The 24,043-nt window shown below is 41.5% G+C and overlaps 2 protein-coding genes and 1 long non-coding RNA gene across 7 annotated transcripts in view; 2 read left to right on the plus strand and 1 right to left on the minus strand.

The window, feature by feature from the left end:
- The window catches only part of GTPBP6 (GTP binding protein 6 (putative)), a 336,155-nt gene extending 331,771 nt beyond the window's left edge, over window positions 1-4,384 (minus strand). Inside the window, exon 1 of the mRNA XM_069636625.1 lies at window positions 3,994-4,384. Coding sequence (XP_069492726.1) covers window positions 3,994-4,384 — 391 coding nt within the window. The remainder of the gene's footprint in view (window positions 1-3,993) is intronic.
- LOC138526196 (uncharacterized) overlaps window positions 1-24,043 on the plus strand; it is a 797,397-nt gene that overhangs the window by 151,813 nt on the left and 621,541 nt on the right. Inside the window, exon 1 of one of the 4 annotated variants that reach the window (XM_069636628.1) lies at window positions 4,511-4,638. The exons of the other annotated variants lie outside the window; for them this stretch is intronic. The gene's annotated coding sequence lies outside the window, so the exon portion shown is untranslated. Of the gene's footprint in view, window positions 1-4,510; window positions 4,639-24,043 lie in introns of those variants that run through there. 4 annotated transcript variants of the gene reach the window in all.
- LOC138526198 (uncharacterized) lies at window positions 4,645-9,727 on the plus strand. Of its 2 annotated transcripts, XR_011283518.1 has the most exons (3): window positions 4,645-8,654; window positions 8,748-8,843; window positions 9,193-9,727. It is a non-coding gene; the product is annotated as an uncharacterized lncRNA (long non-coding RNA). The 2 variants fall into 2 exon arrangements; XR_011283517.1 differs by having other exon boundaries at window positions 4,645-8,843.

The raw sequence follows: 24,043 nt of genomic DNA on the forward strand, positions 1-24,043 counted from the left end.
ATAAAATATTTTATTCTATTAAAAAGTTAACAGTCCATCATTATGTAATCTATTATGGAAGAGGCTTGCGCCCTCCTAAAAGTACTTTTAGGGGGATTATCTCTCTGCCAACTCCCATTCACTTCCACCAAAGTAAATACAGACATTAGGCTATCAAATGGCCTGTGGCCTCTATTGCTCTTTACTCTAGGGAGATTTCTAGGGGCGATCCCACATGCTTCCTCCCGTAACCTCTCTTCGTCATATGGCTGAGACAGCGTATTTAATTTAAGATTAAATATCGCCCATAAGCATAATATTGCAAAAACAGTTAACTTCAATTTGCAAAACACAGTCACCATATTTTTGCAATACCTTCCACAGTCAGATGGTGTTTTCAAACAAAAATTTTCAAAAGGGCATTTTGCAAACAATATTGCTACCAATTACATCTGGGAAAAGAAGTGTTCAAGTGCTTGAATTGCAGGCTTGTCTTAAATCCCAGCTTCACCAGTTAACTAAAGTGTGTGCTAGCGGTCAAATCCTTTTATCTCACTATGACTTACCTACCAAAGTTAGAAGTCTATACAAAATAGTCAGCTCACACTGTCTGCTATTTTTAAAAAAGCATCACTCTTAATATTCCCACTTAGGTAAATATTAACATTGACAATAAATATACTTGACATCGCAGTTTCTATCCTGCCTTACTCTTGGCAAGGTGTTTTTAACTTCCCATGATACCTTTGTTTGCTAAAGACTCATTCTGTGATATAATTTTCTGTTAAGCATGAACTTCACTATTTATACAAACAGTGGGGCACCTACACATCTTTTGCCGTCCAGGGCCCCGCAACTTCTATTGCCGGCCCTGCACACATTTAATTTATTCATTTTATGAAAATTAGATGGAAAACAATGCATTTTTGGCACAAAAATGCTTACAAAACGTCAAGATTGATTTACAGAGCAGAAGACCAGTGCCCTTAACAATGGGCAAGAATTTGACTATTAGACCAGATATTTATAAACTAAATCCATTTTTTTGGTAAAAAATGTTGTTTTCTCTTTTTCAACAAATATTTGATTCTATGGAGTAGCCAGCTAGTTACCAGCTAATTGTAAGAAAGCTACGATTGTAGGGATATGTTAAAAGGGGGACCATAGTTTACCAACTATCGTCCAATTAACTTGTTAGGAACTACAAGTAAGATTCTTGCTTCCCTACTCCTTAGAGACCTGGAGCAATGGGTCATTACATCTAATATTTTATTAGTGTTCCAGACCGGGTTTCGGAAATATATGGGAACATGCCATGTCAACAAAAAGCTTTGCTAAAGGATACAGCTCCCTTATACTCCGCCACCCTGGATATGACAGCTGCTTTGAATAAGATGAATAGGAGCAGATTGGGGAGGAAACTTAGTGACTCGGGCATTCCGAGGGCTTTATTGAATATGGTAGTTTTATTTTATTCAGATAACACGACTCAAGTCAGACTTGGCAGCAGGGGGCATTTATCTAGAATGATAAAAGGTGAACACAGGTCTGCAACAAGGATGCATTTTGTGTTTAGCTCCCCGTCTCTTTAATCTCTATTTAGCTGAGCTGTCTATAGCCCTGGATAACCTGATATGTAACCTTCAAAAATGTAAACATCAAATAGCGTGGTTGGCTGGGAACCTCATTTTACTGGATAAATCCCTGTCCGGGCTTCAGTCTAGTCTCAGTAATTTTGCGGCCTTTGCCAACCAGAATGATTTAGAAATAAACTCATCTAAATCGAAATTCATAGCATTTTCCAGTAATCATAAGAACAGACGTATTTATCCCTGGTCTATCAAAACTAGGATTGAGGAAGTTGAAAATGTTCTGGGTTTTAGTATTTCTAATAAGCAAAGAATGTTGTTTATCCAAAATAGCTGTACAGAAAAATGCAATGCATTTACTTCCCAGATGAAGATGATCTAGGGTAAACACTAAGTTTTCACTGATGCCATTAGTTGATTTTGCCAAAATGAAGATGATTCTGAGTGTCACATATGGTTCGGAACTACTTGATGACTGCAACTTAAAATGGTTGAACGTGTTGGAAGGCAACCTATGGAGAGCAATTCCGAATTTGCATAAATCTGTGTCAATCTCTCTGGTTCGGCTGGAATTTGGATTGTGGTCATGGCGATCCTCAATGTGGAGGAATAGACTAACTTTTTATTAAGATTTTTGAGGGAAAGAGCAATTCACTTTTTCAGTTTTTAAATGAAGCAATGGTGGAAGGGCTGGACAGTGTTGTTGAAAAGTTTAGCAAGAGCTGTGATGGGCTATTAAGTGTATTAAATATTTGCAGTATTACTTTGCTTCAACACTCAAAAGTTAATCGCAAAAAAGTTGAGGGATAATGATAATTTCCTTACTAGGGAAGCACTCAACACTTTAAAATCTAGAATTGTTTATAGGGAGGCTCTTCGGTCACCAATGATGTATGTTAGGAAATGTCCTTCACAGGCGACCAGAACTTGGATATTGAGAATTTGCTTCAATATTTTACACACACTAAGTTTTGGAGCCTACACAAAACGCGTAGATCTAAAAGATATTGTAGGTTCTGTAAACAGGCCATTGAAAAGTCTCTATATCATTTATTAGCACCCTGTGGGTGGGAGCTGGCCAATCAGGAGGCTAGAAACGTGGGATGAAACTACTGATCGGATCTATGCCATTACTGCAAGCCCCAGAAGTCCGACAGCCGAAAATGCAGACTTTTTTTTCAACCCCCTTTGCACCACATCCATATGCAAGGGGGGGACAGACCCCCGAAGCCCTCCATACCTGTATTATATCCCATACCCTCCTCCCACATATATATGTGGTGTAAAGGGGGTAGCGCAACAACAAAAAAAAGTCTTTTCGGCAGTCTGCGTTCTGGAGGCAACATTTTGGTATATTTCCCTACCGATCTAGGCACGTTCCAAGCTGTCTGATCACCAGCTCCCAAGTCCGCCATCTTCCCCCACCGACCCTGCAGTCATTTTGACCCCCAATCCCCACTTACTTATTTGCTGTTGCGGCAATCGCTGCTGCAGCTCCTGTAGTTTCTCTCCTTGCTCCATTTGGCTGCCATTGAAAGGGAAGAGGGGCTCCATACGGAGCCCTGCCTTCCTATTCCATGGTGGGCATCTTTTTATAGTATTTTCTTTCCCTGAACCGGATGCTGCGAGGTGCCCCGTTTACGGAAAGAAAATATTTTCCTGCAAGCCCCATCACAGACCCTGGGATGGGTGCTAATAGCGTTAAGCCCCTGTTGCAAGGGCTAGAAGCGGTGGTAACGGCACAGCGGTCCGAGTTAAAAGCCTGAGCATAGGAAAGAGAATTCGGTGCCTGGTTTAGGTTTGCCAGATTATGCTTATGTTAGTGATCAAAGGGCTAATTATTTTAATGGAATTTAATGGATGAAATGTTTTTGATTTATTTTGTTTTTAGTTTATTGAATTTGCATAATTGTGTTTACAATGCGTTTGTATAAAGGTTACATTTGTAACTGTAAATACAATATATACACAGATGATGAAGGGGGAGGGAGAAACATGCAGCAGAGAAAAGGTCAGTAGAGCACGACTACAATGCTTCGATGCAATGCTTATGCTAAAGACACCTGCTGTTCAGTAGGAACCTTTCCTTCTCCGAGATATCCTTTCATAGAGCACAGTGGCGAGTCTCCTGCCGCAAACCCAGCTACCCTCGAACACATTCTGGTCGACTGTTCGTATCAGAAGACTATACTGCCCAAATCCTTTTAAGCGACACTCTAAACGACACACACATATTCAGATATGACACACAGGCGCTTATTGCAAATATCTAAATTTAAAACATACACAAACTGAAACTTAAGAGGCTGCTATAAGTTGCCCAGTTACTTGCAGTGACCCATTAGTGTTATGCCAGTTCCACGCATCTCAATGGCAAAACAAAGGTGAATGTTGCGGCTTTAAAAGGTCGAGAGCTATCGTTTACCGGTAGTCAGGTGTTGTTTCTTAGGTCCCCATTTGACATCCGGGTGAACAACGAGGATCTTCTGTGTCTCCCCGGGACGGAGCGCTGACGGCAGCGGGGACAGCAGCTCGTCTTCCTCTATCTCGTCGTCCTCTATCTCCTCCTCCTCCTCCTCTTCCTGATCCGTGGGACTGCTGCCCGCAGCGACGAGCCGCGTTTGCAGCGGCTCCTTCTTTCCTTTCAGGCAGCGGTGAGCGGAGTGCAGCAGAGCTCTGGGCCTGGGCTTCCGCCATGCCCAGGAACGCGGCAGCCCCGGACTACATGCCAGGAGGAAGGAGGAGGCCTTCAGCAACTCTGTCGCACCCTGACAACCGGCAGCAGTCCGCAGCAACAGCCGGGCGCCACAGGCCATCTCGGCAAGTAGGAGTGGTGTGACTCCCCAACCGTTCTGTCGGCCGGGCCAGACCGCCAAGAGCCCCCGAATTCAACGGCTAACAGCAACTTCTCCTGCGTCCCATCCGGCCCAGTAGAAAATTAACAAGTACAGACGGCAGCCACAAGAGGGCAGAAGTTGATCGTGAATGTGAGGTCATGCAGGCACAAGGCGGAGGGACATTTTGCAGGAGGGGAACCATACATACATTGCTGAAGGATACATTAGAAACCGTGAGTTCCAATGGCTGGATATGGCATATATGTTGATCAACAAAGGTAGCAATTATTTTTGAAGGATTAGGTACTTATCTTGATAAGTAAAAGATCTCGAACCTGATATGTGTACCTAAAAATACAAGATTAGCTGGAACTGGCTGTATGGGTTGTCTGTGAACAACACCTCCATGAACACAGGGAAGTATCACGCCTTGAGGACTCTTATTCCGGAAAAAAGTATTCAGGTATTTGTACTTGGGTGCCCATGCCATCTTCTCCACTTGGCAGCAAAAAAAGGTTGGGCTGCACTTAGTGTGGATGTTGATAATGTTGTTACCTCAATATACATGTACTTTGCCGGCAGCTCTAAAAGGAAGGAAATGTTGAAAAGTTTAGAGCTAGCGGATGTAGAGTACAGGAAAATTATAAAACATGTCCCTACACGATGGTGGTCTTTGGGAAAAGCCCTAGATCGCATCCTCCAAGAGATGCCACTGTTAAAATCATTCTTTGGTTCTGAAGACTGTGAGAAAAGTAAGAGGGCAGAACATTTGCGTGATTGATTTGTGATCCGAAAACTGAACTTTATTTAACTTTTGTGGCCTCATACTGTCCCCTTTTTGAAAATATGAACACTCTCTTACAATCTGAACATCCAGTGTTGCCCAGATTATTCCTGCAATGGAGATTTTGCTCAGAGGGCTACTTTCTAGGTTTGTTAAACGGCCCATAATAGCAGAAAGTAGAAGTCTGTTGAATGTGGACTATAAATGCGAAGACAATCAGCTGGACAACAAGATTGTCATTGGATTTGCCACCAAGCAATTCATTAGGCAGTAGGAGGATGAGCTGTTGCCAAGTACACTGCAAAGGTTTTATGCAGATTTAAGGATGTGTTATATTCTGTGTGTGACCTACATTAGGAAAAAGCTTCCATGGGAGGACCAAATAATAAAGAGCACTGTCTTCCTAAATCCCATTCAGAGGCAAAGCTGTGATGGAGACTGCCTGGAAGACATGGTGAGGTACTTCCCAAACTCTTTTGAAGGCTAGTGAGGTAGACCATCTGTGCAGAATTCAGAAAGTACCAGCTCATGCAACTCCCAGATGAGCAATTGCAAAGTGATCGATTAGACAAGTTTTGGGACTGGATTTCAAAATTGGAAAGCCCTGTGACTGGCAAAATTCAGTTCCCACTCCTCAGCAAAGTTGCCAAGGCTGTGCTTATTCTACCACACAGCAATGCAGACTCTCAGAGGATTTTCAGCATGGTTAAGAAAAACAAGACTGAATTCCGTGCCTCTCTTGCTGCTGATGGAACTCTTGGAAACATTTTTTCAAGGAAGAGGAACAGTGCCTTAACAAAGGTCTGAATTTTGTTGTGTCTAAACATCACAATCCTTTCGAGTTTAGATTAGAATTTAATGCTTTTATGCGGAAGGTATACTTGAAAGAGTTTTTTGAAGACCAACCAGCTAGTATCCACACCAATTTCAGTGGTTTGAGAAATCCATCCACCTTTTGCCCTCCTCAACATACCCATTCCCCGGAATCGGTGGTTTTTGAAAAAAAGGTACTCCGGGAGATACAGAAACTAGAAAAGTAAGGGACACCGAAAAATTCCAATTTAAGTCAATCAGAAATTACTATGTTGCGCAATCTGGGTAACAATGAGAAAATAGTGATTCGACAGGCAGATAAGGGTGGTGCCATCGTTATCCTAAACAAAAAAGACTATATAGATGAATGTGATAGGTTGCTGGCAGATAATAACAGCTACCGTAAAATTGAACAAGATCCCAGTCCTGACATTATGAAACAGATAAGGGAAAAAGTTGATAAAGCTGTTGAACTACAGCTCATCAGCAAACAGGAAGGCAATTACCTTACTAGAGAAACAGCTAGGATCCCGATATTTTACATTTTGCCCAAGATCCATAAAAACAAGTATAAACCTCCGGACAGGCCTATAGTTTCGGGAGTGAACTCGATTTTGGAACCTTTGTCCAAATATGTAGATTTTTATCTACGCCCTTTTGTAAACAAAATTAAGAGCTATGTTCAGGACACAAGAGACGCCATTGTGAAAATTGAAGGGCTTATGTTTGATCCTACCACCGATATTAATTTGTCTAGATATACAATCACTGTATACAAACATCCCCCAAAGAGCCACTTTGGAAGTAGTGGAGGAAACTCTGTTGAAACGTGAGGATAATCATCCGGTTAGTAATGCTTTCATTATATGGTGTGCCGAAATGGCCCTTACTAAAAACTTTTTTCAATTCATGGGCCAGTTTTCTATGCAGGTGGAAGGCACGGCCATGGGTGCAGCTTTGGCCCCTAATTTAGCAAATTTGTATGTAGACATGGTGGAACAAACTGTCATTTACTCAGTGGTCAATCCTTTTAGACATCAAATATCTCAGTGGCTGCGATATATTCATGATGTTTTTATGGTATGGCATGGAACATTAGAAGAAGCCAACAATTTTGTGGTTTGGTTAAATAATCAGAACAGGTATCTGAAATTTACAGCATCAATGAATTCGAGTGAAGTCAATTATTTAGACTTGACTATTTATCACAGAGACAATCAATTATGGGTCAAACCATTTGTAAAAAGTACCGATAAGAATGCATTATTGCATTATGGAAGTCACCATGCCAAACGTGTGTGACAATTTGCCTATTGGGCAATTTTTACGCCATAAACGCAATAGTAGCACGAGGCTGGACTATGAAGAAGGGGCTAACATCTTGATTAACAAACTTATAGAAAGAGGGTACCCTGCCAAGATTGTTAAACAATCAGCCAAAAGAGCGTTTAACAACCATGGAGAAGCTCCTTTTGAAAAGAAAAATAGAGATAAGGTAGAGAGCCCTTTGGTATTTGTTAACACCTTTAGTAATATGTCTTACAAAGTCAAGAACATCATCCTTAGGAATTGGAAGAAGACTATGACCATTCCTACTCCTTTAGAGGCGTTTAAGAAAAGTACCAATATTCGCAATTTAGTAATGTGAAATGACATACAGAAAACTGGTAGCCCGGAAGTGAGACAGAGCACATTATGGGAATACCTAGGGTTGTAGGACATCATCCTTGTGGCGATTGCATTATGTGCCCCCTGACACGTAAAATGACCTCTGTGAATTTGGGTTTGAAATCAGAATGGCAAATGAAGGAAGATACTAATTGTCAAACAGATAATGTGATCTATATGATTAGATGCCCATGTGCCTTATTGTACATAGGAAAGACCAACAGAAAATGCAAGACACGCATGATAGAACATAAGGGCTGCCTCAAAAACCATGTTGAAAAAGCACCTTTGGTGAAACATTTTGAGGAGAAGGGCCATTCTTTCATGGATTTTGAATGGTGTATCCTGAAGAAAGTAAAAGGGAAGACACAGGACGATATCAATAGAAAACTGTTAAATTTGGAACAAAAATTATTTTTTTTAACTAATAGTCATGTAGCAGGACTTCATGAAAATATTGAGTGGCACAATATTAAATAAATCATTTTTTTGTACAATTAACTAACATTGTAGGACGTGTCATGCAGTGTCTGTTGGGATTTCCTATCAAAATGCCTTGGCAACTACGCGATTTTCGGCGACGGCTGAGCGTCACGTTAGACGTAATGATGTCATCACGTTACGGCTGACGCGATGACGTCATCAAGGTGCGCACGAACGCAGGGCGCAAGATAAATAGAAAGGCTTGTGTTGCGAGCAGACAGCAGCAGTAAAATAACACACTGCAGATGGGACTCGGCTTAAGCAATGTACAAGGTGAGCTAGGGTGCCTACTCTCAGGGGACATATGGGAATTCCATTATTAAGTGACTTACCCTTGTTGAATTTACTTTTTAAGGTGATACTCTTGTTTGTTTCATCCTTATTTTAGGATGAAGTTTGTTTGAGTACCACTAAGCAAAGTAGAATTCTGGCTCTGGAAGCTTATTCAGAAGACTGCAGACCCCAGAAAGTAGTATTATCTGACAACTGAGGGTTGTAAAGGTAGGATCCTTCCCCTGTCTCTCCGCTTTCTGTGTTTTGATTCATCTCTCTGTTTTATATTAAGAATTTACAGAGTGTCTTATTTTTTAACAGAACACGTACCGCATTGTGGTTACACATACCAGATTTGGGTTGAGAAGATCTTATGTACCTTACCTACAAGAGAGAGAAATCAGTCTTGGCATTGAGGTGAGGCCATACCCTATAAAACTGTTTAAGGGTTAACCTATTTAGGTTTCAAAATAGAGGGTGTGCTCTATGATCATATTATACATTAGGAAGTTTGATATTTTTTGATGAGGACATTAGAGAACATGGTGAAGATAGGGGCTATCTCACTCAACCACTATGAATAGTGAAGGACAAAAAACTGTGATTGTCTAATAAACCTGTATTTATTGGCTACAAGTTTTAAGCACTAGTATTGTATAAAGTATATACTTGTTGCATCCTAATGGTGATTAGGTTTGGCTAGGTTAAGTAAAACAACCAATTTTGCCAATGTAGTAATATGTTTTTGTATTGTATGTACCCCCAGCTATAGAAACCGGAACCATAGAGAGAAGTCTACAGGAAGCACAAGACAATTTTCCGCCCCTGAAGAAATGTCCAGTTAATAGTAACATCAAGGACAGAAACTTATATAAGTCAGGCTAAGTTGTTGTACACAGTAGGAAATAAGACAAATTGAGTTAACTACTGTGGAGAGTGTTCAAGGATCTGTATAACTTGAGTGTGTGTGGTGAAATCACCACTTTTAAAACATTGTATATTTTTTTTATGTGGTGTAATGCATTTTTTAGAAAAATGTTTTTTGATACTTGTGCTGTTTAGCAAATGAATTAAAATATGATATTTTAATATTGGATACATGTCATTTATTAGACTGACACAGTCTATATTGGGCTAAATAAGCTGTGTGATCAGGTTTCAGATTGCTGAGGGTAACATGTTGTGTTAAACGGATAATGTGCTTGTCTTCATAGTTGAACAAGCAATTCATTGTTAATTGATGGAAATGTTGCCAAGAAGCATAGACTTAGAGCTACAATAAAATCTGTTTTGATATTTCATGTCCTTGGACATTCACATTTATTGCATTCCACTGTAAAGGGCAAACTGCAAACATGTTTCTAATGACGGCTACAACAACCAAGCTTACCTTTTAAGACAGGTGGGCGGGGTGTGTGGGTGGAGCCGTGTGCAAATGGGTGGAGTCTTGTGTGGCTGTGGACGTGGCATACATCTGAGGGTTTTTTATTTTCAAATGTAGACAGGTATACTGTACCCCAGTTTTGGCTAAAGAACAGTGGCATGGTAACAAACACGCTCTTAGTAAAAAATAACAAGAGAACTGAGAAATGCATTTTTTTTAAATGCATCAACAAAGGTAGAGCTGTACAAATAGATCACTTGAAAAAACATTGTCAGGAAGGAAAGACACGGCAATGCAATCGCATGCGTATGAAATGCAACCTATTTCATTGGTGTGTTCCCAAAACTGACGCAAAACTTGGCAACACCCTCAGGAGGGCGCAATTTGAGACGAATCAGGGAAACCTACATTAGATCATGCCAATCGTGCCACAGATGTGGCAGTGAACATCATCTTGCAAATTATCAAATTCTCCTTGTGAGAATGAAGGCTGCCCAACACAGTGCAGGCAGGAGTCATGATGGAAACCTGACTGCCGAGCTGCTCATCTTCTTTTTCTTGCTGATAGATTTTATCGATCAGCGCTGATTTTTGGATACCGAGACTTGAGCCTCATTACTCCATCTTCTCGGGTTGAGTATGTAGTCGTGGGTTAGGATTCTTCTTGGTCTGTGTGGTCTTGTCACAGTAGGGCTGACTGCCAAGCGGGAAACCGCCTGGCTTTTTATTGGCAGGATGACAGTTCACACATTTCACATAACATGGGACTTCTGCATGAACCCAGGAGGGGCGTTAGTCACAACATCCTGTGCCAAGTCTATACAACAGAACAACAATACACTTAATGACACTACATCAAAATTACATACTTCCATAATTGCAAATGGGGACATTGGGCATATACATTGATACTTGTGCTTATTCTGTTTATTGTTCTTGTGGGAGGAAGGAAAAGCCGCACCTGGGTACGCCCAGGGTCACATCTGCCACAGTGTGTTCATTTGGGGGCAAGGAGTCAGCAGCGCATACGGGCAAACTTTTAGTACACTGTCACCCTGCGGCTGGAGCAGGCAAAGCCGCACCAGGACACACAGGGGCCCACATCTGCAATATGGATGTCGGTTGGTTGCAGGGAGTCCTGTCTCCTACTCTGGCATTCCGCCTTTCTGGTGGCAGCAGAGGCCTCTCCTCGGGGCAGGGTTGAGGGTGTCTGAGACCTCCCCCATTTTGCCAACACTTCCAAAGGCCCCGGCCGCACAAGCACTTCCCTCATGGAAAGCCGAAGCCGGGTGGAGACGTAGCAGTTGGAGCAGTTGGAGCAGAACCGCAGCTGTCCTTGGTCGGGGCAGCCCTCAACCTGTGTGGCATTGGTGGCTGTGCCGCTCCTTAATCCCTCTCATCCGGAGACTTGCTTTCCTCACAGCGGCGGGCAGCAGCGTTCCTCCTGCTTACTTGTGGCTCAGCTCTTCTGAAGCATATATTCAACTGCCTGGTGCAGCAGCGGCCACCGCCTTCGCTCTCCCCGCAGGCGGGACGGGACACCTTTTTATGTGGCTGCATATGGCACTCGTTCTCTCCTGGCAGGAGCAACTAAAATTGGTGTTGCAGAGGCTGCACTGCCCATGCCGGTGGGTGCTGTCCAATTAGGTGCAGTCCAATAACCAATGCGGTCCCCCAAAGGTTTTCTTGATGACAGCAAACCCAAGCCGCCAGGACAGGACAGCAGCCAGGCCGCCCAGCCCTGTCCAGGCTCCCCGAGGCATGAGCCCTCACCGGCAGTGGTGTGGACCACACACTGGGCAGGCTCCCCCAGGCGCGAGAAACTTGTACATGGTATGCCCGGGAGACAGGCAGATCTTCTGTGGGGCGTCAGGGAGACCAACGTCCAGGAGAGCTCAGCACCCTCTATGCCTCTCCAGCCCCACCAGGGGCGAGCTTAACCAGAGTCAGGGAGGCCAGCCTGCTGGCAGGGGCCAGGCTTTGACCCTTTTGGCCGGGCACAAACCCCTCCCCCACATGGGGAGCAAGCTTTTCCACATTCTGGCAGGACTGGCCAAGCCCTTCTAGTTCAGGATTGGCGGACGCCAGATCCCATCCTTGTGGCCAGTTGTTAAGGGGCCCGATGGTATGGGTCCCTGGTGGTGGAGGGCTGTGAGGTGCAGGCCCACTGCCTTTTGTGCAGCGCTGGCGCCACACAATAAAACACACTGCAGGCAGGCGTCATGGTAGAAAACTGACTGCCAAGCAGGAAACCGCTCAGCTCTTTATTGGCAGAATGACACAGCTCTCACGTGTCGCATAACACGTGACTTCTGCATGAGCCCAGGGGGGGCGTTAGTCACAACAGTGGTGTTGACCAGCCACTTGGCGAAGGTATGCAAACATAAATGCAGAAGTCGGGAGCCACAGCAACAAAAAAAACGACACAAAGGAAAGGATTTAAGTGAAAACAACATGTTATTAGCCATCAACCAGAAGCCTGAAAGGAGAAAGAAATCTCAGTGCACAATCTTGGTAGATTTGATGGCAGAATTGGAATCGAATCTCATGGTGATCCCCATTCACTCCTACAAGAAAATGTGGGGAAAGACTTGGTCAAAGTATAGAAGATTAGAAGATGGACATGAATCCCACAGTTGGGATGTCAACCAACACCATACTATATTTTTTCCAAAAACACAGACCTGCTGTCCTAGGATGACATGACCAAGCCAAACTAGAGATTGTCCTTGATCCCATTTACAAGGAACAAGTGCTCTACCTACATGGAGCAGACTGGGAGCACACAATGGAGCTACACATGGATCAGCAATAAACTTGGGCGCATTAGATCTCCTCAAAATTTGACTACACCCATGAGCTGTTCCAGTGAAGTAAGTACAAAGTCCACCCAGTACCGGCCACAGCAAGGAAAGTGATCAACCATCTGCAACAGAAATTCTAAGAACCCATGGAAACTTGTTAATGGGTAAGCCCAGCGGTACTAATTAAGAAGCCTAGCACCAACACGATTTGCCTCTGTATTGACATCAGAAGTGTCAATCAAGAAATTATAACAAACAAGTACCCCTTCCCAAGTATTTCGGAACTGATCCTGATATACACAAATTTGAGTATTTTCTTGAAGACACAAGAGCCACCTGTAACCAGATAAAGTTCACCTCATTTATCGCTCAATTTCATGCATATAGATGTACAAGAATACCCATTTTACTCTCGCCAGGAGTATCAGTCTCCCAAAGAATGATGGATTCCCTACTCAAAGACATACCAAAATGAATAGACTTCGAAGATGATATACTTATTTATATACAGGGAAACATGTTTGGACCACATAACCACCCTGAGAATGGTACTACAAATGTGGACAACTGGCCTTAGATTGCACACAGAAAAATGCATATCCCATGCAGAATATTTGGACTACTTAGGCTTCTGCAAAAGCCTCTAAGGAAGAATTGAAATTGTACCTATGATTGGCAGAATGCTAAGCTAAGTGTATGTCAGTGATTTGCAGGGTAGATAGAACCCCCAAGCTCTGTCTAAAGAGAGCTCTGGGCTTTCTCTGGTCAGATCTGCAGCAGAAGGCATTAGAGCAAATAAAAGATACACATCCTCAAGGCACTGTAAGGATATTTAGCAAACAGCACAGAGTACAGCGCTACTGCACAAGTAGCAACATTTTTTGCAGCACCACCACCACAAGGGTGCGGTGCATTGCTATATGGGTTAGCAGATTAACAAGGAAAGACAGACTATTCAGTAAAAAACGATTTTAACATATAAGATGCAAATCTATTTTTACAGTTAAAAGCACACATGTTCATTTAAAAATGCACACTATTTTTCACCTGAAATGCCTATATTGCTAGAGACACATTTGAAAATTAACAGCTAACCTATTAACCATTAACCTGACTAATAAAACCTTATTTTAATATAACCCACTAATAAAATGTGTTCTCTACTGCAGAATTAGGCATTTAAATGAGTGTGCAGATTTTTTTTTCTTCTCTTCTCTGCCTGATTATCCGTGTTGTTGTGCACAGTAACGGCAGGAAGGAGGAAGTCAGATTTGCAACAATTGCAAATGTATAAGCGAAGCTATTGTTGAAGAGTAGGAGGATGAGAGATGATGGATTTCATTGGGACACGTCATAAAGAGGGCTGAGAGGAAAGTTTTAGTGGGCAGTAGCAGGGAAAAAGACAGGCAGACATTTTTCTGCACTACTGGGGAGAAGACCTGGCTGTGGGGTCCTGACTGAATGCAAATTCCGGTGTCCTGCTGCAGTCGACATTGGGGAGAGCAGAAAGAAAAACCTGTCCACTGGCTGAGGCAGTCCTATCTGAAAAAGCTGAGAATTCCAGGCAATGACCCCGGCTTGAGAAGGCAAGCGTTCCTTTTTGCTGGAGTTAATCCAAGAGAGCCACATTCACAGAGAGAAGCCTCTGAACAGATAAGGTAATTACCTAACTGGGGGAGCTGTGTGTGTGCACGGAAATATGCAGTCAGTGTAGAAAAATGAAAGTCCCGTGCGTGTCTTAATCAAGTGCTAATGTTGCAATTTAAGTTCTGTTCTCCGCCACTATAATTGCAGTGTGTCATAGAAAATGCTTTGATTGTTCCATTTTATTGCTGTAAAGAATGAGATCATGTCTAAATGCAACTTTTATAATACAGAAAATATTTGAAAACAGACGGGTGGTTTATTTTCTATTTACCATTACAATGCCAATGATGTGGGGAGATTTTTAAACAGTGCAATGGTCATTTTAAGACAGATGTGTGTATGTCAGAATCAGTATGAATAATTGTGAGTAACTGTAGCATAACTTGTTGGAGGTACATGAGCCAACGGGAAGAGAGACTCTCTGAACATAGCTCCCTACCGTATATAAGGTAGTGGAAATTACCACAAGACTACCACATATAGCTCTCTGTCGTAAATAAGTCAGTGAGTTTGCCCATGGTGGCGCACCAACACTATCACTGGAAATTGTGGTATCCCTAGAATGCAGGTCTGAGGTCTCTCTAGTGATCACACGAAAAATCTAAGCGAAGATAAGGGATTCTGGACATTGGGGCCACAAATAAAACAATGGAATTATGCTCACCAAAATACCACCAACCACGTATACCAAATAAGCAGGTCTGGGTGCTGAAATAATGCATGTCCATTGTATTATTGTTGCACATGGCCAAATCTGAATACAAAGAGTGATTATTGCTAAGTTATTTTTCGGCGGTAATAAAATACCGTCAGGCCCCAAATCTCCACAAAATACCCTACATATTTATGGTGCGTTGCAGGCCGGGAAAGTGATCACAGAGTACCTACTGGGCGTGGCAAGCGTGTCTCACACTGCCATTTGCACATTAAAGGGAACCCATTTTATAATAGCAGTGTGCCACTAAAAACGAATTTCAGAATGTCACAAAGGGAAACCACATTCTCAGATCTAGTGCAATATTTAGAGGCAAAGTTATTTGCACATGGGAATTGGTCTTCGAACAGTACCTTAGAATGGAGTAACCGCATTCAAGGTGAGGTGCAGAAAGAAAAACTAGACAATATTTTTGCAGAAGGCAGCATAATTCAGGTCTGCCTTACAAGATTATTGAATGCAGCCGATAAAAGTGCAGAGAAAGACTGTTTAATACGGCTATGCGGCAAAATATGGTTTATTTTAAACAAGTCCCTGCGAATGCAAGAGAATGATACTCAGCTAATTAACAGGTTAAAGACTGAATTAGATGGGGCAAGTAAAAATCAGGAAATGTTGAGAGCAGAATTGGATGTATGCCAAAAAGACATGCAATTAAAATGCAGAGACTTTGATACTCAGTTATCCAAAAGCAAGAAACAATTTGAAGATAGTGAGCAAGAATTGACACACTTAAAAGCCTTAGTGGATCACATTAGGCAGGATAAAGATGAGGTTGTTTCAGAAATGCAGATTTTACAAAAAGAACATTGCGAAAAAGAAGGTGATCTCCAGAGTGCAGAACAAGAAATGATTAAAATGATCCAAGAAAGAGACAAGAGAAATAAAGAGTTCAATGAATGCCAAATGCAAATGTGCGATATGCAGGAGGCAATTAATAAAATGAGTGATGAAAATAATTATTTGCATGATGAAGCCAACAGACTCCTTAAAAAGTGTAAGGACTTAGAACAGCAAATGTGCATTCCCAGGTCCCAGGAGAGGCGGCAGGGTACCACATTCAATGGAGTGGAGGTGAATTCTAGCTCTGCCCAAAGAGCTAGTGCCCCAGTGACAGGGCCGGTGACTGAACTTGGTTGCAGCGCCCTTGGGGGATTTGATACTCCCATTGGGGGCAGTCACCAATCTCATACACCTGAAAACAGGATTGACTCACAAAATAGTGCAATTCCATGCATTGCAACAAGTAGCCCCATAAAAATAATGAAATCCATTAAAGCCCTGATCAAACCATTTAAAAAGGGAGGTGAATGCTGCATTGAGGATCACTTAGAAGCGGTGCATGACATTTTTAAAGCACTCCAGATACCTAAGGAACAGTACAGACAATATTTTCATTTAACTTTAGATGCCCCGACGGCCAGCATCATAAGGGGATTAAATGAACAGCAGAATATGACATGGCTGGAGTTTGAAAAAGAAATTAGGCGTCATTTTTCTCCTTTTCAGTCATTGCAGGAGGCAAAGAAAGTCGCGTACACTATTACTGCTGGACCTAATACATCACCTCGCCAATTTTTACAAGACTTAAAAAGAGCATTCTCTCGCTTTGATGTATCTTTTGACTCAAATTCCAATGAGTTTAAAACCGCATACTTCTATGGGCTACAGAAAGACATCATATCCCAATTGGTCCGTGAATTTGACCGTGACAAGTCCCTTGAATGGATTGTACATCAAAGCACCAAGCTATATGAGGTACTCTATTGTCAGGGTAGAGAAAGTGATAAAATGAAAGATACTAGGCCTAAATCTAAAGAACCCTCAGCCACAGTAATGGAAATCAGGTCAGCCAAAATGTCCCTTGAGTCTGCTCAAAGCCAAGGTAAAAATAATGTGACACCTGAACAAAGGGGTAATCAACAAAGATCGCCATTTCCTGTACCAATGTTCCAATCACATGATCCTAGTAATAGAGAGAGCTACATCAGCCCTAGATGTTTAGGAGATAGACCCCGGGTAAGATACCGGTCTGATATGGCAGGTATGAACAATAACCAGAGACAAAATCAAGATCAAAGAAATGATGGTCCCTACCAGTCATTGGGGACACAGAGCAGATTTGATCCCAGCACCATGATATATGGTAATCAGGATAGGCCCCGATATGTGGATCGATTTACTGATAATGGAAATCAACATAGGGGCCAGTACCCACAATCTGAGAGACAGGACATGAGGCAAAACGTGAACTACAGTCCACGCCAGTACAATGATTCCCCACCAGGGGACTATAATCAAAGGATGGGTGCAACCCGCTCCCCTCCACAAATGAATCAAGAGTTCAGAAACCATCCCAACCGGTATCAATCACCTGAGAGGTATCAGAATAGATCCAATCAGGGGGAAAACAACCAATATCGACCTAGGCCACAGAAAGAGGATCCTAGAGAGGTGGAAAGGTTCCAATGCCTTGAGGCCCAAGTGAAAATGTTAGCTGAGCAAATAGGAAAGCTCTATACAGCGCAAAAACAACCTTCCAAAGAGGGGGCTGATGGCCATAGCAATGACCGGGGGGCTTCCGAAAAGTGACTAAGTACTCATGATAACTGCAGTGCCAAAATGACAGATTGCTCCGATATAACTTTGCATAACGACTCTGAGATGACTAATGGATTAAAAATGAAAGTACCAGTAAATGAAATTGTGATAGAAAGTGTAAATACTTCTAAAAAAGAGGTACGGTTTAACTTAGAGCTAAATAAAACAGTAAAGATTTGCACAAATGAAAAAGAAACATTAGGAATTCCAAAAGAACAAAGGGACAGATTTAAGAAAAATGACTCATGCATGGGGAATACCAGTGAACAGGGAGTAATTGGGGATGCCATAGCTCCTTCCATGGGCAAGCAAAACAATGACCAAACACAGACAGAAAAAGGAAATACTCACAAGGAGGGTACAAGTCTATCACCTGAAAAATTCTTTGAGCCACATATTTTTGAAGAGGCTGAAAGGGCTGGTATTACACTAAATGATCACAAATGCACAGAATTAAAAAATGACAAATTGCTGAATGATGTTGTTACACATGTTCAGTTGGAAGGTTGTAATGTGGTCTCTGATGTTACCCAGATGGATGGGCGAACGGTGGCCACACTCCAAAAAACCTCTGAACATGGAGAAATGAATAAAATACCTCGCACAGAAATGGGTAAAAAGGAGGGAAAAATGTCTTTTCATTTACCAATGTGCTTAGCCAAAAGTGAAAAAGACCTGAGAAAGGTGAGCCCTGAAATCAGTAAGAATTCACATTTCTTATGTGTATTAGAGGAAGTTGAGGACAGATATTATGCACCCATCACTGTAGAAGAAAAATGCCACACCTTTGCTATGATTGACACTGGCGCACAGGCCACAATTATGTCCAAGGAGCTGGTAAAGAGTATCAATGAAGGGAGGCCTCCACAGAGTCAGATCACAGTGAAGGCAAATCAAGGCCCAGTGCATAACTTTAATGGGGAGGAGGTGCCCATCATAGGTGTAACTGAGGTTGACATAAAAATAGGAAAGCACAGAATGAAACAAGAGGTATTGATCACATCTATTTGTGAAATTCCATTTCTGATGGGGACAGATTGCCTGAAAAGATTGTCTCCTCTCATAGATGGGGTGAATGGAGTGCTGTGGTCCTTAACCAAAAAACCATTGAGGCCTAAGAAACTAAAATCACAAAACAGCAATATAAAAGAATGTCACACCGTTGCCAAAACAAATGATGCTGTGGAGGTATATCTCCAGAATAGCTGCATACCTAGTGTCACTGTTATATTAATGTGTCAAGACAAAGATCAGAGCGACAATGAAAAACTACCCGTACAAATATACTTGGACCCAAGGAAAGATTGGCAGACTGCTATAGATGAGCACACATTACGTTTTTACTTAAAAGAGAATACATGCAAACAGAATATTGTTCCTAAAACAGATTCAGAAAAACACATTACCACTCTGGCAGAGATACACATGGAAGATGGGCAACCATGGGTTCACGTTGGTATAAATGATTATCTTAAAACAATAAAAGCCACTTTAGCGCTTGAACATGAAAGGAGTTTCATTAATGAGAAATTGTTGCAAAAAATTATGGAGAGGGAAGAAATCCCGAAATTTAGGATTAAAAACCAATATGTTTCTGGGTTGGACAGTCCAGACTTTGAAAACCGAATTACAGGCAGATGCATGCTTAAAATTAGCATTGGGCAGAAAACAATTTACCATAATGTATGGATAGTGAGTGGAGCACAAAATGAATTTTACATGGGCAATGACATCATGCACAGAATGTGTATGGTGTTAGATTTCCTTAATCAAAAAATATGGTCACGCCTAGGTGGGCCGGCGCCTGAATTTGAAGACAAAAGAAGGGCTTATCATTGTGCACAACTAGTTCCTTATGCAGTCGAATTACAGATGAGGAAAAATACTATTGTTCCTGCATTTACAAAACAGTTTGCAATAACACTGAAATGCAAAAATGGACAGCAGATGAAAGGCTCTGATGCATTTGTATGCCTGAATGAATCCATAAAACAGCAAGGCCTGGATTATGAATACATTCCATTGGTAGACATTGGTGAGGGATCTGTAAAAATCATGGTAAATAATAAAGGTTGTCAGGATATTCATTTAGAGGAAAACTCCCCATTAGGAATGGCCATACAAAAATCACATTATACGGCAGATTTAAATAACATGGTGATTGGGAATATTCCTGAAAAATATGTAGATGCCAAGGGCGAGTTGCCAGAACACCTGGACTCTCAGCCCAAAGGAATATTTAAAATTCATTCTGTGTATCCTTATGATTCAAATGAGACAGTGTGCTGCCATCAAGAGGATTGCATAATATTTAATTTAAATGAAAATGAAACAGGAAATCAGCCCATTGAAGTGGAAGCTGATCTGCCAAAATATTTGAAAGTGGCAGCTCTACAAAAAGACACAGCCACACAGTTAGAGGAAAGCGCTGAGATTCCTTTACCAGAAGAGTTTCCAGAATTTTCCAGAATGGTAGAAGAGCAGATCTCCTTAGCGGATGCATGTGACAGCGATGAGGATCGACGCAATCTGAGGGAAATATTTATGGAGTTTAAGGATGTATTTGCAAAAGATGCTTATGATTGTGGTTTAACTGATTTACATGTGGCCACACTACCAGAAGGTTGTAGCAGAAATCCAGTGTTTGTACGCCAGTATAGACTACCGCTGGCATGTTTAGAATCATTGGCAGAGATTATTAAAAATTTGGAATCACGGGGAATAATTAGGCCCATTCATAGCACATCCAATACGCCTATTTTAGGTGTGTTAAAGCCAAATGGTCAATGGCGGCTGTGTGCAGACTTAAGAGAGTTAAATAAAAGAGTACCAGTATCTAGATGGCCACTACCATTCATTGATCAGGGCCTAGCTCAGATACATGGTTCAAATGTATTTACCACGTTAGATCTCACATCTGGATATTGGTGTGTGCCATTGGCAGAGGAGATACAACACCTATTTTCCTTTACATTTGACAGGACTCAATATGCCTGGCTTAGAGCTCCGTTCGGGTACATCAATAGTGGGAGTGAATTTGGCATATTTTTGAGAAAGGCCATGCCGGATGCAGCGGAAAGAGGGACAATAGTTTATGTGGATGATGTCTTGATAAAAAATGAAAACCTTAAAAGCCATTTTGATGAAATAAGACATGTGCTTGGCCAATTGCAGAAAGCAGGCGCCAAAGTATCTTTGCAAAAAGCACAATGGTGCAAGAAAAAAGTGAACTTTCTAGGGCATGAAGTGACTGAACATGGGCTAAATCCACAAAGGAAGAAAATAGAGGCCATACAAAGATTAAAAGATCCTAAAAATGAGAAAGGAGTAAAAAGTTTATTAGGGATGACAGGCTATAACAGAAAGTTCATTGAGAATTATGCAGAAATCACTCAACCATTGACTAAACTGCTTAAACTAAATACTCCCTGGAGATGGGAAAGAGAGCAGTCTGATGCAGTGGCTAGATTGAAGGAATGTCTTGTAAAGGCACCATGTTTAGCATACCCCATAAAGGACAGGGATTTCTTTATAGAAATAGGTTTTTCTGAACATTGTATGTCAGCAGTGTTATCACAAAAACACGATTTGAATCACAAAACCATTGCATATGCAAGTAAGGCATTTTCCCAAGTTGAAATGAAATTTAATGAATGCGAAAAGGCCCTATTAACCACTGTGTGGGCGCTACAACATTTCCGCCCCATTGTTCAGGGAGAAAAGGTGATTATTGAAACAAATCATCAACCTTTGCAATTTTTAGAGAGTAAAAGAATTAGATCAGGCAATCTAGCACAATCCAGAATCACTTCATGGACGCTGGCATTACAAGGTTTTCCCGTAGAAGTAAGATATGGACAAAATAAAAAGAGCCCAATTGCTCAAGGGTTAGCTGACTTACATGACTGTGCAGCTGAACAAATAACAAATGAAATGGATGTGGAAGCTGGTTTACAGGAATTTGAACAATCACCACACCAAGCTTTTGATGAAAAAACATGCAAGGATTTGCCAACTGTATATGTGGATGGTTGTGCTTTTCACATTGAAAATGACAGTAATAAACAATTAGTGGCAGGAATAGGAAATGTCTGGTTGAAATGTGAAGGCGTTCCTAGTATAGGGATGAGGATTGGAGATAGGAGCAGTCAGGTGGCGGAATTGGCAGCCATCTATAAAGCAATTGCTACTGCAGTTGATAAAAAGTTCAGTGAAATTGTCCTGGTGACTGATTCTGACTATGCACGGAATAGCTTTGTGGAGTATTTGCCTGGTTGGAAAGCAAGAGGCATGGTTACATACAACAAAAAGCCACTTAAACATGGAAAAATGATACAAGCCATAGACAAATTGGTGTCAGAAAATAATTTAACAATATACTGGAGAAAAATTCGTGGGCATTTAAAAACACCAGGAGAGGATAAGGAGGGAAATGATAAGGCAGACCATCTGGCTAAGATTGGGGCTGTGATGGGAGAATTGCTACCTATTGATTATTTAATGGGTGAAATACAAATTGATGCAGTCACACGTTCTAAAGCACCAAAGGAGGTAGATCAACCGGTGGTGCAGTGGAGTCATGACACGCCAGACCAAGATTTGATTGAGGCACAAAAGAATGATCAAATTTTGGGAATCTATTATAATCATTTGATAGATCCTGAACAAAATCCTTTAACAGAAAATGATTGTATGGGAAAAGAAGAGTTGAGGGTGTTATTAAAGAACAAAACACGAATTAGATTACAGGATGGGCTCATGATTAGAGAGTCCATAACAGGGCAAATACAGTGGGTAGTACCCCTTTCATTCAGAGGACTAATGCTACACCATGCACATGATGCCATAACTGCAGGCCATAGAGGTTCACAAAAGACATTAGAAATACTAAAAGATTATGCTTACTGGCCACATATGTCCCAAGATGTGGAATTATATACTAGAGGATGTCTAGTATGCGCCCAATTTAAACCTGCTTCACCAATGCATAGAGCACCATTGATGAAAAGAGGCCTAACTCTCCCATGGTCAGATTTGCAAATAGACTATGTAGGTCCTTTAAAAAGGTCGAGCAGGGGACACCGTTATATTTTGAGTGTGGTATGTTTGATGTCAAAGTGGATTGAGTGCATTCCTGCACCAGATTGTAGTGCGCAAACAGCAGCCACATTACTGGTGAACCATGTGTTCTCAAGGTTTGGGTTGCCGCAAAGAATTGAGTCAGACAGAGGAAGTCATTTCACAAGTACTCTAATGAGCAAGGTATGGCAAATACTAGGTGTGAAAAGGAAACTACATATCGCATATCGGGCGGCGTCTTCAGGTACAGTTGAAAGAAGCAATAGGTCTGTTGTGGACATTTTAAAGAAATTTGTGGCAGAAGCAGGTTCCAGCTGGGATTTGCGTTTACCATTGGTTTTGATGGCAATCAGGTCGACTCCTGCCAAAGCAACAGGTGTTAGCCCCCATGAGGTCTTAACAGGTAGGAAAGTGGTGTTACCACAACACCTACTATACAGAACACATGAGCAAACTCTAGTGAGTGCATCCACAGTTCATGAATATATTGATGAACTGAGGAGGCATTTGCAACATGCATTTGCTTTTGTGCAGAGAAATCTGGAAAGAGCTGCTGACAGTGCTAAGTCATATTATGACAAAAAGACATCAGTAAAGGAATACAATGTAGGGGATCAGGTGTACAAGTTTCATTTTGGAAAAAGTAAACAGAAAAATTCTAAATTTCTGGCAGCCTGGCAGGGGCCATTTCGAATTATAGATAAAGTCTCTCCTGTAGTGTATAAAATTTTGAAAAATGAAGGTGAAACAGCAATAGAGCAGTTTGTCCATGTAAATCAAATCAAACCATGCCATCCCAGACATGAGATCAGGCAGCTTGAGCATGTGGAAACGGATAGAGTCCCTTGAGAAAATAAATGGGTGTAATCAGGAGGCAGTGACAAAGAAGTTAAAAAAAGTTGATTGTTATGATGGCACATAAACACTGTAATATATGTAAAAATATATAATATAAATAAATAAATAAATGAATAAATGCACATATAACGGAAGCTCGTGGTTGGTGTGCAGAGAGAAAGTGTATTAAATATTGAATGCTGTTTTATATGTGTTTGTTTTCTTTTAACTTGTGTTTAATTTCAGAAAAAAGAAAAGAAAAACGAAGTATTTTTACCAAGCATGTTTTATTTTTGGCAAAAGGGTGAAGTTAGTATTGTGCTATGTACTTAATTTGTTTATTTTCTATTTTGATTTAGACAATTAACATTATTTGGTCGGAGGTTCCGGGATCAGAGGCCACGGGAGACAATGGAGTCCTGGAGTCCCCTGGATGAAGACCAAAAGATGCCTGCCTCCAGGTGGAGGTGAAGACAAAATAACCGGAATGCCAAAAGAGATGACTACTGTGGATTCAAGATTGCCAAGATGAAAGAGTACTCGAATGAAC

This window comes from Ambystoma mexicanum, chromosome 7p (genome assembly GCF_040938575.1).
Source record: "Ambystoma mexicanum isolate Mex_15411 chromosome 7p, UKY_AmexF1_1, whole genome shotgun sequence".
In the NCBI taxonomy this organism is placed as follows: Eukaryota; Metazoa; Chordata; class Amphibia; order Caudata; family Ambystomatidae; genus Ambystoma; species Ambystoma mexicanum.